This window comes from Oryctolagus cuniculus, chromosome 4 (assembly GCF_964237555.1).
Source record: "Oryctolagus cuniculus chromosome 4, mOryCun1.1, whole genome shotgun sequence".
Lineage (NCBI taxonomy): Eukaryota > Metazoa > Chordata > Mammalia > Lagomorpha > Leporidae > Oryctolagus > Oryctolagus cuniculus.
This window is the reverse complement of record NC_091435.1, coordinates 166478022-166492838: the sequence shown is the minus strand read 5'-3', so window position 1 is coordinate 166492838 and position 14817 is coordinate 166478022. Positions and strand designations below refer to the sequence as shown.

The following is a 14817-nucleotide window of genomic DNA, read 5'->3' as shown; positions in this document are numbered from 1 at the left end:
AGATTGGAAAGTTTCAAAACAGTATAAGGGTCAAAAAAAATATATGAGGTTTCAAATTGTACAAAGACTAAAAGCTTCAGTTATAACTTCCGGATTTGGAGGTCACGAGGGCATCAGCAAGGGAAATTACAGTGAATTTTGAGTAATAAATGCATGCTCTCTCACTGTCAGAATTAAAGAATGAGGGAACAGGATGTATGCAGACAACAGAGGAAGTTCACCAGTGAAGGGAAGATGGACATGACGCAGCTGCTAGAATAACTCAGCCAAAGGAAGGGACTGTATTGTTTCTGTCCCGGTTAGATCTGGGAAAGACCTGAGTATGTGCAGAACTTGAAACAATGTTCACAGACAGGAAGGTATTGAATAGAGGGTCTAATCAATGCAACAAACTTGTTTATTATGTAAGATCAGATAAACTCAAGACCGTGGGTGTCCTTCCCATCTTAACTGAAATTTGTTTCTTAAGGGAAAATGTTCCTTGTAAATATCTAAGTGGGCAGTGGCACGGGGTGATCTATATTTGCAACTGTTTAAACAGTTCAAAGGAGAACACGTGCATTGTTAAAATGTTATACATAAAGGCATCATTATTTCTGGTGATTCCAGACTGACAGATGTGCCTGCAACCACCCCAAAATGGCCTAGATGTGGTGGCCTGAAATGTAGGGTGCAAATCTTCGGGAAAAATGAAAAATGTTCACTTAGGATGAGGTAGTCCTCTCCACTTTCAACATAGTCCAGCCCCAAATTCACCTCTGGCTGTTCAAACTCGGAGCTGAAATCTCATTTTTTTTTCTCTTCAGATTTGTAATGGATAAGGATGAATACCTCATGTTTCTAGAATATGTTAAACTGTGCATGGCAAATGACTGAGCAAAGCAAAACTTTAGACAATGTACTCTCTAGATTCTGATCGTTGGAATCTCATGAGTCAAGCATGTTTGAAATTGAGTGTACTATCTTTCTTCAATTTATTTCCTGTCTTTCTGATAACAGGACCACTAGTTCTTTCAGCACTGAAATTTCTGAGTTTTTTTTTTCTTTTCTCTCTTGCCAACAAATATAACCTCAAGTTAGTCAGGAGATTGGCAGAACAGCTGAAAGCATTTCCTGCTCTAAGAAGTCTTGACCAGCTACCCGAATTACAGCCAAAGCTTCCCAACACTCTGCAATCACCGCTAGGTGCTGTTACATACCAATAATGAGACGGTTTAACGTCAGTTCATATTGCTGTCACGTAAGAGAGCAAGGATGGGCCTGTCTAATTCACCAGTACCATGTTCACAATCCTTGATAGGGACTCCACACCCAGAACTGCTGGTTGACCATTTGTTTAAGGCACAAAGTGTAGCCCTCAAGATGGTGTCCTCTCCTGGTTTCCTTCTGCAACGGACACAACTGAACAGCATAGAACAAGCTCTGACACTTTCATAATGGGAAGATTTTAATATCCTCCTACTTAAAGAAACTTCCAACTCCTTCTTCATTATGTATAGCTCCTCACTCTGCTGATAAAAATCCAATGACTATTCCCCAGGCTGATGAAGCAAAATAGCAAATCCTTAAAATTTTAAATCTAATACCAAAAAAAAAAAAAAAAAAAAACCTTTCCAAATTTGCAAAACTCCTTCAGAAGAAAGTTTCACTCCATTAAAACTGGTTGATTTGTTAATATCCACGAACTCCATCTCTATTCATGCCCGTCTACTGTCTCAGGACACAATCTTCCCTGTGCCTATTCTTGGTCAACTAAGTCATCTTTGATATTGTAGGACAAATACACCCCTTTGCTTCCATATAGCTTCCCATTTATCCTAACTAGACAAAGACATCAGGTTCTGGCCGGCGCGGCGGCTCATTAGGCTAATCCTCCGCCTGAGGCACCGGCACCCCGGGTTCTAGTCCCGGTTGGGGCGCCGGTTCTGTCCTGGTTGCTCCTCTTCCAGGCCAGCTCTCTGCTGTAGCCAGGGAAGGCAGTGGAGGATGGCCCAGGTGCTTGGGCCCTGCACCCGCATGGGAGACTAAGAGGAAGCACCTGGCTCCTGGCTTCGGATTGGCGCACTGCACTGGCCATAGCAGCCATTTGGGAGGTGAACGAATGGAAAAGGAAGACCTTTCTCTCTGTTTCTCTCTCTCACTAACTCTGCCTGTCAAAAAAAAAAAGAAAGAAAGAAAGAAAGAAAGAAAGAAAGAAAGAAAGAAAGAAAGAAAAAAAAAAGACATCAGGTTCTCCTGAGAGCCAGAGACCCTCAGTTGATTCTCAGCTCACCAAACGGTTTCCCTTTCTGATCTCTACTGCAGCGATATTAGCATGCCAAAGGGATGTGTTGGTAAATTACATAATCTGTGGAAGGTACTTTGATACAGCTTTTTAATTTTGTTTCATAATCAGTCAGATTTAAAAAATACATGTTGGGGACAATTGGCATTAGTACAGTGGTACTAAATTATTATATGTGATGATGATATTGTCAACATGAAATATAATGTTCTTCTTTTTAAAGATGTATGTGGAAGAATTTAGGGGTATTTACTTTGATATGGTCCAGCAAAATATATCCCTCACTAGTGTTTAATATAATTGTAGTTAACAAATTATACAATCATGCATAAAATTTAAGTCATTTTATTGGGGCTGACGCTGTAGCATAGTGGGTAAAGTTGCTGCCTGCAATGCCGGCATTCCATATGGGCACCAGTTTGAATCCTGGTGGCTCCACTTCTGATCCAGCTCTCTGTTATGGCCTGGGAAAGCAGTAGAAAATGGCCCAAGGACTTGGGTCCTTGCCACCCATGCGGGAGACCTGGAAGAATCTCCTGGCTCCTGGCTTCGGATCAGCACAGCTCCAGCCATTGCAGCCATCTGGGGAGTGAACCAGCAGATGGAAGACCTCTCTCTCTCTCTCTTTCTCTATGCCTCTATTTTTCTGTTACTCTGCCTTCCAAAAAAATAAATAAATCTTTTAAAAGAAAGAAGGAGAGAGGGAGAGAGAGAGGGAGAGAGGATTCTTTGGAAAAAAACCAAAAGTTATTTTTTTATCTTTATTTTTAAAATATTGGCTATAGGAATGCAAAAACTGTGTATGTCTTGGTCACTGGTTACTACTCTTATCCTTGATACAGACAGTACTTTTATAAGTAGATATTAGATATATGTTATAGGGGGTAGATACATATATTAATATACATAATATATACTTATGCATATAATTTCAAAATACAGCAAAACATTAACATTTTTTGAAGAAAATTAATGGGCATAGTAGTATTCATTTAACTATTTTTACTTTAATCTATGTCTGTAAATCTTAAAAAATATTTTTCTAAATATATTTATGTGTATTTGACTGTCAAATTATGTACCATTAAGTTGGGAGTATGAAGTACTTAGTACATAGTATGAGTTCAAAAAATATCAATCCTTTCGTTAAAGTACCTATTTTCTGTCAATTAGCATGTGATGCCTTGAGAGTATTTTGTATCTTTCAATCTCACTATTTTACCTCCAACTATATGAGGTAGAGAACTTCATTCTCCAAGCCTTTAGTTCTTTCTACCAGGTCTATGGCGTTTGTTGGAAGTAAACAAATGCTTATTGGATAAGTGAAAGGATATCATTAATTTTCTCTTCTAAAGGAAGTTTAATCAATGGAAGAACAAGGACCAAGCTGGTACTCCAGTCTGCCACTAGTGTTTGCTCTTTTATGGAAGGATTCACTGTGAGCTCCTTAAGGGATAGGGCGTTTCACACACATGGCTTTCTTCTACTCACTGGATCACAGCAGTGTGTCCAGAGACTCACTGGGTATTTGTTGAACGACTTAACAAATGGCTGTCTGAATGGACAACATGAAAGCCGTGGAGAAATCCAAAATACAAGGTGTGAGAATAGAACAAGCAACCAACCAAAGAATGACAAGTGTCAACTGCAAGACAGCAAAGCAAAGCAAAGGAATTAGGGTGTAAGAAGGAGGCTTCAGGTGCCAGGGTATGGCACAGTGGGTAACGCCATTGCCCGCAACACCACCAGCATCCCAGAGTGGAGCACAACTGTTTGAGTTCTGGCTGCTCTATTTCTGATCCAGCTCCCTACTAATGCGCCTGGGAAGGCCGTGGATCATGGCCTAGTCACTTGGACCCCTGCTACCTATGATGGAGACCTAGATGGAGTTCCTGACTCCTGGCTTTGGCCTAACACGAACTTAGGAACTGCAGACGACAGAGGGAAGGAGGTAGGGAGGGAGAGATCGAGAGAGAGAGAAAGTTTTCACTGAAGATATTCAGAGTTTCCAGATTAGGGGGGCTGACCCTGTGGCAAACCAGGCTACGCTTCTGCTTGTGGCATTGGTTTGTGTCCTGGCTGCTCCTCTTCTGATCCAGGGCTCCTCTATGGCCTGGGAAAGCATTGGAAGATGGCCTAAGTCCTTGGGCCCCTGCACCCACCTGCCTGGGAGACCCAGGAGAAACTCTTGGCTCCTGGTTTCAGATAGGTCCAGCTCTGGCCATTGAGGCCACTTGGGGAGTGAGCCAGCGGATGGAAGACCTGTCTCTCTGTTTTTCCCTCTCTTTGTCTGTAATTCAACCTCTCAAATAAATAAATAAGTCTTAAAAACAAAAGAAGAATTTACAGAATTATAGAGAGGCCAGGGCATGTAGTTCTAGAGTCTTATTTTTCAGAGGAGTAATTGGAAGTTATATGACTTGTTTTTCATAAGAGGCTACAAATTTCCAGATGCTTATTAAAATGAAGAATGAAGATACAATCACCAAAGTTATTAACTTGACTTTTATCCACTACCATTCCATTGATCAATGGAATGAGAGAATTAAAGCATTATTCATGTAGAAATTCACCTGGGTACACACTAGAAATGACTGAAAGTGAAACTCTGGGTTCGTAACAGGAACTCTTATATAATCTTATCCTAATGACACACAGAGAATTCTCCCAGCCTAAGTCTATGCATACTCCGTTTCCACATGCTAGTCTTTATACCCTCTCAGAAGAAAAAGAGAGAGATGGGGGAGGGGGGAGAGAGAGAGAAAGAGAGAGAGAGGAGGATTTAATGTAAGCAGAGGTGTTGTGAGCATGAGAGACCAGAGTCACTTATGAGAAGAAAAGCATCACAATGGTGAAAAATTTGGAGCTTAAAGATCTTGTTGAAAAATGTAAAACAGGACAAAAACATATGAGCTCAAAGAACTCCCAGCAATCGAAATGGAGAAAATGTGATCTACTTACCCATTCTGTATGGCAGCTGTGGGGTCATAAGTCAGAGCCATGCTAGCCTGTGTAGAGGGAGGAGAGGGGAGAAAATACATCTTAACATTTTTATTGGGTTGCCCCAAACATTCAGCACACATAAAGATTTTTATCTTCATTTTCCATGATTTAAATTTATTTTCTACTATATATTCCCCTACCCTAATTGCCAAGACTAGCATTTTAATGCGTACAAACCAGAATCCACCAGTGAATGAGGAGTTATAGCTACACAAAGGAGCAGTGCAGCTTGGATGATGTCCATTTCTACTTCATAAACTATCCTGCGATATTTTTATAATTTCTAAGTATTGTCAAGAGCACCTACTATACATCTCATGGCATGAAAAAAGACAGTAGGAATGAGCAAAGCTAAAAACTACCTAAAATTCATTCAACCTTATTGACAAATAAGAGCTCTTTACTTTATGTCTTGGGTGTTGGGAGGTAATGAGTTACACTGCTTGTCTGACATGCGGCCAGTACCTGTCCTTTTTTTTATTTTTATTTTTTGACAGGCAGAGTGGACAGTGAGAGACAGAGACATTGGTTCACCCTCCAATGGCCGCCGCGGCCGGCGCAATGCAACCAGCGCACCGCGCTGATCCGATGGCAGGAGCCAGGTGTTTCTCCTGGTCTCCCATGGGGTGCAGGGCCCAAGCACTTGGGCCATCCTCCACTGCACTCCCTGACCACAGCAGAGAGCTGGCCTGGAAGAGGGGCAACCGGGACAGAATCCGGTGCCCCGACCGGGACTAGAACCCGGTGTGCCGGTGCCGCAAGGGGGAGGATTAGCCTAGTGAGCCGCGGCGCTGGCCTTACCTGTCCTTCTAAGTGCTAGAAAGGGAAGATCAGGTACACATGGTGGAAGTTCTAGGCCGCATGACTAAGAAGAAGGCAGCTTTGCTCTGTTTCTAAGCATGAGGCCGCTGCAGAGGAACTACACCTCTATAACTGGCACTGGTTTTGCAGCTGCTGCTTTACACACTGTCTTGTCCCTTCAAACACATCATCACACTGGATCCTTGCAACAACCCCATGAAGTAAGCAGGAGAAACATTCTCTCCGTTTTATAGAGGAAGATGCTGACACTTGGAAAGATCAAGAGTCTCGTCCAGGTTCCACATTTGGAGGCAGAACCACGTTTCAACCCAAGTCTTTGGACACTGGATCCTTTCCACTCGATTGCCGCGTTGGCCTCGGATTTCATTGCGATTTGAGTGCCATCTCCATTCTCATGGGAAAACTTGCTCTGTGACCATTTTTATCAGAACTCTCAGTATGGCTATCACTTTTGGGTAGAAAAAAAAAGTATAAAATGAAATGTGGAACAAACTTCCCAGGTTGGTGTAGGGTGGATTTTTTTTTTTCTTAAGAAATTGAAAAGTGAATTAGAAGTGGATGTTAAGCTTACTGGTTTGATTTCTAGCTCCGACTAGCCAGTGATGGCACTAAAGTAATTAATTTCCTGCCACCCACCTAGGATATCTGGACTGAATTCCTAGCTCCTGGCTTCAGCCTGGCCCTGTCCCAGCCATTGTGGGTATTTGGGGAGAGAAACTATAAATAAGAGTGCATGCTCTCTCTCTCTTTCTCTTTCAATCTGCTTCTCAAATAAAAATAAAAAGTAAATCAGACCAACACCAACCTCCTGGCTTTCATGATGTTCTATAATTAACTGTTGGCAAAGTGCATGTATCAGGATAAACTGAGTAAAGGCCAAACAGCATGTCTTTGTACATTACTTTTGTAACTTCCTCTGAACTATAATTTATTTAAAACACATTTTAAAAAAGTGAATGAGCTTTGGAGATTTTTGAAGAGAATAAGGAAAACCATAAATAGTTTCATTTAGTTTAGTTATTTTAGTTATCTGAAAGGGATAGATAAGTTTCAGAGAGAAAGAGAGAGGGAGAGACGGAGGGTCTCCCATAGCTGGTTCTCTCCCCAGATGGCTCAATGGCCAAGATTGCACCAGACTGAAGCCACAAGCCAGGAGCTTTCTTCCAGGTCTCCCACATGGGCTCAGGGGCCTAAGCACTCGGGCCATCCTCTGCTGTTGCCCCAGATGCATTAGCAAGCAGCTGGTTCAGAAGTGAAATAGCCAGGCCTCAAAATGGTGCCCCATTGGGATGCCAGCGCTGCAGGCTGTGGCTTAACCCACTATACCGCAATGCCAGCCCCATCACAAGTATTTTAAAGAAAAGAAATTACAAGCTTTCACATTTGAGTATTTTCTTTACCTGGTGTGGTTGAAGGTGATTTTCCTGTTGGGGCACTGAGTTTCTTGGATTTAACATATAATTGGAATGAAAAATTTCAGGCTTCCCAACACATGGCTTGATATACAGCTTGCATAATTTTCCCAAAATAATAACTTGTACATTATTACTAAGATTGGTATGAGGAATAAAATCATGAACAGAATTGCCAAAAGGGAACAGACATATATTGAAATGGAGTTTGCAAACAAAATTATGAAGGCTGTCAGAAGTTCATGGACACTGAGAATACTTGTTGAATGATAATTCCATGACTTCTCTAAAACGTAAGGATCTCAAGCATGTTAAAGAAATACGTACGTGGTAATATGACAAGTTAATGGAAGAGGAAAGGAGAAGAGAATAAACTGAAAATGAAGAAGGGTTTTCATTTTTCTTTTGCCTTAGGAAAGGCAGGGAAGTAGGTGTCAAAATACCCAGAGATCCAAAGTGTAAATTCTTCCCAGGGGTGGGGCTTCTGCCACTTAACTGGCAGGAGACTGATCCACAGCTCCTCCTCACGGAGCTGTCCAGAGCTAAGCTGAAGCCCCGGAGTCCTGGCTGGTATAGAGGGCAGACCCAGGGCTGTGCATTTGGGATGAGATTTCCCCAGCAGGAACACTAATGCCTTCCTTAATGCCATACCCAAGGTTAAATGGGAGAAGTGGGCTTTACATTCAACAGGGAGATTGCTAGTTCATAGATCTAGGACGACAACCACCTCTTCTGCCTCCCAACTAACCCACGTGTTATGGGAGGCTTGCCTAGTCAAGCTCACATCCCTGTACTTATTTTCCAACAGTGCTCAGGGAGAGACCAGTGGTATCCAATCCTTCTGGAATAATGAACTGTCGCAGACATGGTCTTCTTCTACCAAGCTTCTACCAAGTTTATATAGAATTCTTCATAGGTGCCAGTTGACTATTGAGTTCGAGCAAGGAATATAATAAGTACAATGAACTCCATCTCTGTATCAGAATATGTAAGTTGGTCTCTTCCTCCACTTCAAACCTCCAAAAGATGTCTCAAAAGATGACAAAGAACTGAATGGATAACAGAAAGAATGTGTTGTAGTTAGATAAGCCAGTTCTCAGCTTCTAGCTCTGTTAGTTCCTAAGAATGCGACTTGGGCACATTATTTAATCTATTTGAGCCTCATTCTCCTCAACTGTGAAATGGTATAATAATACCTAGTGGCCGGCGCCGCGGCTCACTAGGCTAATCCTCCGCCTTGCGGCGCCGGCACACCGGGTTCTAGTCCCAGTCGGGGCGCCGGATTCTGTCCCGGTTGCTCCTCTTCCAGGCCAGCTCTCTGCTGTGGCCCAAGTGCTTGGGCCCTGCACCCGCATGGGAGACCAGGAGAAGCACCTGGCTCCTGGCTTTGGATCAGCTTGGTGTGCCGGCTGCAGCGGCCACTGGGGGGGGGGGTGAACCAACGGTAAAGGAAGACCTTTCTCTCTGTCTCTCTTTCTCACTGTCCATGCTACCTGTCAATAATAATAATAATATAATAATACCACCTAGCTCCTTGGACTGTTGTGAAATTTAAATGAGATGACATTTGTAAAGTGCCCAGCCCAGTGCCTGGAGACAAGACACATACATAAATATTACAATACATAGCAATACGTGCTGAGCGCCATTTGAGTGATATGAAGGAGGTGCTGGGGATGATCACGTGTGGCAGGTCGAGCAGTTACAGCTGAACACAGTCCTGAGCGATGAGGAGCGCTGACTGCAAATGGAGATGAAAAGTGAAGCCCTGCTCGGCACAGTACAGCATTGGAAAAAGTGTCTAAATAAAAATGGCATGCTGAGTGGCTCACTTGCAGTAGAACATGTGTGGAGAGAGAAGAGCAGAAAAGAGGCCTCGCAAGTTGAGCAGGGTATCTTGATTGCCCAGCATCTCTGAGGGAGCCTCATTATTGCTGATTCCTAATTCGAATATGGTCTTAAGACAGATTTTGCATTGGATTTCCTTTTGTTTCTTTCTACAAAGGTACAAAAGAATTCACTTTTGCTGCTCTGTCTAGCCACTATTATACTAAGCTAGAACCATGAAATCATCATTATATAATCGCCAAATATTGTGGCATGTTTACAAACTTCGGAATCACATGCCAAAGTAAAATATCTTGGAACAAACTGAAAATGTCAAACCACATATGTAGAAAAGTGATGTTTAATCCTGTCACTTACTTTTAAAAGGGCTTATTAGATTCACAAACATTCTTCGTTTCTCAAGTTCACATTATTTGTGTAATGGAGGCATTTATAATTTATTTAAAACAAAATGGAGCGTTTTGTCATTTTTCAGCAGTAGCTAAGTTTTGGTTCAGTATTTCAGCCATAATAGGGTATTTCTAGCCCTTCTAGACAGAATCAGTAATAAAGAACTAAATATTTTAGAAGACATTTTTTAAAAATGATTTATTGCAGTAATTAGGGTACTTCTATTTTTAATAAATGTGGGAGATTCATTGAGGCACATCAGTTGGACTTCAGAGCTGGATCCTTGCTATGCTAATTGTAAAATATGCTGTTAGGTTACATGAAGAGGTGGTAACTGCACAGCTGCTTCTTAAGGCGTACATTTTCGGAAGTCAGCATTCCCGCGTAGACGCAGCCCCTGAACGGCAATGCTTCAACTTTTTGGGGAACAGAGAATGACTGTAATATCACCAGTGACAAGATAGGCTGATGGAATTGTTTCAACCACCTTAAAACTATTGTTGCACTGTAATGTAGACTGGAGACCCAACCATTTGATGTAGTAAAGCTTACACAGATAGAAGCTGAAATTCCTGGACAAATGGAACATTGATGTTCCAGCCTACTGAAGTCGATCTCACTTTACCTTATTTATACTTATTTACATATTTAGAAACATATCCTTTAGTGAGCAAATCATGAGACAACATTGTGTGTACAATGTCTTAAAAATACACCTAAATTTAAAAATAGTTTGTTCATATTTGATTTTTAATTATGTACACACATTGATTTAATATACATGTATAATTTTTTTTTGACAGGCAGAGTGGACAGTGAGAGAGAGAGACAGAGAGAAAGGTCTTCCTTTGCCGCTGGTTCACCCTCCAATGGCCGTTGCGGCCGGCGCGCTGTGGCCAGCACACTGTGATAATCCAAAGCTGGGAGCCAGGTGCTTCTCCTGGTCTCCCATGGGGTGCAGAGCCCAAGCACTTGGGCCATCCTACACTGCCTTCCCAGGCCACAGCAGAGAGCTGGCCTGGAAGAGGGGCAACCGGGACAGAATCCGGCGCCCTGACTGGGACTAGAACCCTGTGTGCCAGCGCCGCAGGCAGAGGATTAGCCTAGTGAGCCGCGGCGCCGGCCAATATACATGCACAATTAAAAGTGTACATAATTACATTGTGTACTGCTCAAATCAAGGTATTTTCAAAAACCTTCAAGTGGAAATAAACTGAAAATTAATTTAAATAAAATTTACCAAGTTGGGTGGTAAATAAATGGCTTTTGTCCATTCATTTTTTTTTTATTTTTCAAAGTTGTATATAATAAGAATTATTTTTACAATGGGTATAAACACTTTGATTTAACACAATATGTACAATTATATCCTCTATGACTTGTTTTAAAATTCTGAATTCAAGATGACGTAAAGAGCATCGTTTGTGAAAGTTAGGCAGATCAAGGCCTGAGTCCGAAGTAAGCTTGGAAATGCAAGGGGACCTTAAGCTTCCTGGGTCAGTAAGACAGGAGGTGGGAGGTGGGATAGAGTTGCTAACACCAAAAGGGTCAAGGCATGAATACCCCGGAAATCAGGAACGAAGACTGAAAGCCAGGGCTCATGGCACAGCCTTCCTAGTGCTGGAAGCCTTTAAGAGTTCAGAAACCCAGGCAACCATTCTGGCTGAGGGACTGAGGGTTTCCTACATGATACCACGAGTGTGGATATCCAAAATATTCAGAGGAACCTACACAAATCCATAACAATCAGACACCACTAGATGGCCAACACTAAGTCACGCTTCCGGCCAAAGAAAAGGACTTTACCTGACTTTCATGTCATGGGAGAAATTAATCATAGGAAAATATATACACTCAGAGAAAAATCGGAGCCAGGTCACTGGTGCACTTGCTGAAAGGGAATTTGAGAGAATGAACTTCTGACCATGATAAGAGACAAGCGGTCGTGTTTTTTGGGGGAATGGCTTTGGCTCAGCCAGGGTTAGTGTGGCATGGTTTCTCCCAGTGGAGGCAGTGGTCTGTTCTGGCTGCTGAAACTGCTCCCTGAGACATTGTGCCGTCAACCCCTTCCTTAAAGAGAAGATGAGGAACAAAAAAGATGGCAAGCGAGGACATTCCCAAGATCTACACAGCCCTGAAATAAGGCAGGAGATCCCAGTGCGTTTTCTATAAAAGGTGCCAACCAACCTGTGAAACAGCTCACACTTCACTTCCTAATTTTCACACTTTCAGAATCCAAGGAATACTTTTATTCTATATTTTTATCCACCTGCATTATTTGACCAGTGAATATTTTCTTTTTTCAAAACCCTTTTCCTTTGACCCATGTGATCCTCTCTCCTTGTTTTCCTCCAGCCTCTTAGAGAGCAATTTCTTTGCTGGCATTCCTTGCTCCTGCTACTTTTGAGCTGCCAGAGCTGAGGGCGGGGTTCTCCCTCTCTCCTCTGCTTCTAGACAGTGACAGCATTCACTTCCTGATCCCAACTAATATCTGTGTCCTAGTGATCTCCAAATTTTTGTCTCAGAAGGTTTGTTTCTATTCTGAATTCCAACCACATTCCAAGTTAAGTTAGGGATTTCAATGCAAGGTCACTGCCTTCTTACAAACTGCCATCTGTTATTTGGGATTTACTAACACCTTTTGGTACAATATCCTCTCCTGTCTTTTCTCAAAAGTCTCCTTCCAACCCACCAGCCATACAATGTGTTGTGAGGCTTGCACATGGAAGATGCAACCGAAGACACTGTGATACTCCCTCTCAGTAGTATCCTGCAAGATACAACTCTTCGAGACCTAGTCCTTTGAACCTACTGATGTCTACAACGTCCCTGTGCAGCTCTGCATCCCCCCTTCATCAGACCCAGCCATACACTCACCACGCCCTGCAGCAGTGCCCTCTGGGCTTTGGCAACTGCAGGGTTTTGGCCTTGGGAAAACTGAAATTATATTCTGCCAGCCTGACTAGATGCCATAGCCTCATAAAGCCCTACTCTGTCTTTCTTTCCCTCCCTCAGGTAGCGTGTGTGCTGCCTTTACTCTCCCCAACATGACCCAAGACGGGACCATGGTTTGCCATGTGTGTCTCCCAATAGTTCTTGGCCATGTCCATCATAGGATTTCCTCCTCCTAGTCCAGTGCTTGGAGTGTCACACATGCTCAGTCAATGTGTGTTAAATGAATTAATAAATGACTTACAGAAAATTCTTATTTTAGACTTTAGTTAAATTTGTATTTCAAAATGGAATCTGAGTGTGTTTTTAATTTTTCCTTCTGAAAATAGTGCAATTTCTCTTTGGAAAACTATAGCTGCAGTCAGGGAAACTTCGAGGGAAAATGTTTTAGCCCTTGACTGTCTACAGAGATTGGGAGTGGAGAGGAAGATGACAATCGGGATGCCAGGAGACCTCTCCAATGCAGTCAGAGAGCCACGGTGCCTGCATTAGACCACAGAAAGGGGCCTAGGAAGGATCAGGGCAGCTGAGAAACCCGCAGGTCTTTCTTCTCAGAATGAACACCCAGAGTTGGGAGAAGCAAAGGACTGTTAAAAGTCATCTTGACATTTTCAAGAGGCTTTTTAGGAATCAAGCAAATGAGATGTAGAATGCAAGAGATTTATCACTTTTTAAAAGTAGCAAAATAACCAGGGAAAAAAGAGACAATTAACTTCTCTGTGTTTGGGAAAAGAGCATCAAGGGGAGAAATAACGTGGCTGCTTATGCACTATGTCATCGCAGTAGCCCTCCTTTCTGGCTCTTGCTAAATTCCGCCCTTGTAAGACAAAATTTCTCCCTTATATAGCAGCAGAGAAGGGCAAGATAAAAAGAGGCCAACAGAATTAAGACTGGAAGGCTGAGAAAGCCTTTGGCTGCACAGAGAAAAGCTTGACTAAAAAGGAAGCAGAAGAGAAATAGAGTAGTATTTTATGCTATGGCAGGTTGAATGTAAAAAAAATCTTAGTAAAAAAGTTCTGGGGGCTGAAGTTGTGGCAGAGCAGGCGGAGCCACCACCTGCAACACTGGCATCCCATATGGGCACTGGTTGGCATCCCAGCTGCTGCACTTCCTTTCGCGTTCCCTGCTATGGCCTGGGAAAGCAGCACAGGACGACTCAACTGCTTCAGCCACTGCACAGGCGTGGGAGACTTGGAGGAGGCTCCTGGCTCCTGGCGTCAACCCGTCCCAGCCCCACCGCTGAGGCCATCTGAGGGGTGTACCAGTGGATGGAAGATCTCCCTCTGTCTCTCTGCTTTCTCTGTAACTGACTTTTAAATAAAAAAAAAAAAAGTTCTAGACTGAGTATGCCATCAAACCCATAGTTAAATTAATCCTTGATTTGCAATTATAAAAAAGATATCAAGATAATGTAATTATATTTTATGTAGATGCATCTGTTTTATCTCAGTCTAAATGAGTGAATTTCATAGATTCCAAGACACAATTTTGTATCCTTCCTTCACATTTTAAAAATCTGTGAAACTGGATACCACATGATAATTGATGGCATTGCCAGTTTGCCAAGTTCCTTTTCTCTGTTTTTAGTGGCACTTAAAATACTGTTTCATCTTCAATGAATGGTGTGTTACAGTCAATGATGTATCCTTTTAGATGCCACCAGAGCATGTTTAAGTAGGATAAAAACAGAAAATGCTGAGGTCGCTTCTAGGGTGAGCCTGTAGAGGAAAGTTTCAGAAATGTGGCTTCCTCCAGGTCTCTTTTATAGGCTGATGCTGCCTGGACGTTGTAAACTATCACTTACACACTGATGGGGTCAATTCTGAGTGTGATAGCAGGTTGGAACACAGTGCCAACAGCTCCAGAAATCTCCCACCTGGGTAATATTCCATTTACTTGCTTGACCAGTGGAGACTTAGCCAGGAGAATACAGAGGACAAGCAGACACATTTTCAGTCTTTCCCACTGTCATGGCTTGCGATAATCTTTCCAGCCTGAAGGCCCTCCCCAGTTTCCTCACTCACACCCCTGTCCTATGAATATAAGAATGCCGTCTCATCCTTTCGCTTCAGAACACGGTCTAGGCAGAGGACGGGAGTTCATCAT

General features: G+C 42.6%; 1 protein-coding gene across 20 annotated transcripts in view; it reads right to left on the bottom strand.

The window, feature by feature from the left end:
• RBMS3 (RNA binding motif single stranded interacting protein 3) overlaps positions 1 to 14817 on the bottom strand; it is a 1614135-nt gene that overhangs the window by 122319 nt on the left and 1476999 nt on the right. For all 20 annotated transcript variants that reach the window (XM_070072887.1, XM_070072888.1, XM_051858897.2 and 17 more), the window contains one exon: positions 5246 to 5292. In XM_070072887.1, coding sequence (XP_069928988.1) covers positions 5246 to 5292 — 47 coding nt within the window. The remainder of the gene's footprint in view (positions 1 to 5245; positions 5293 to 14817) is intronic.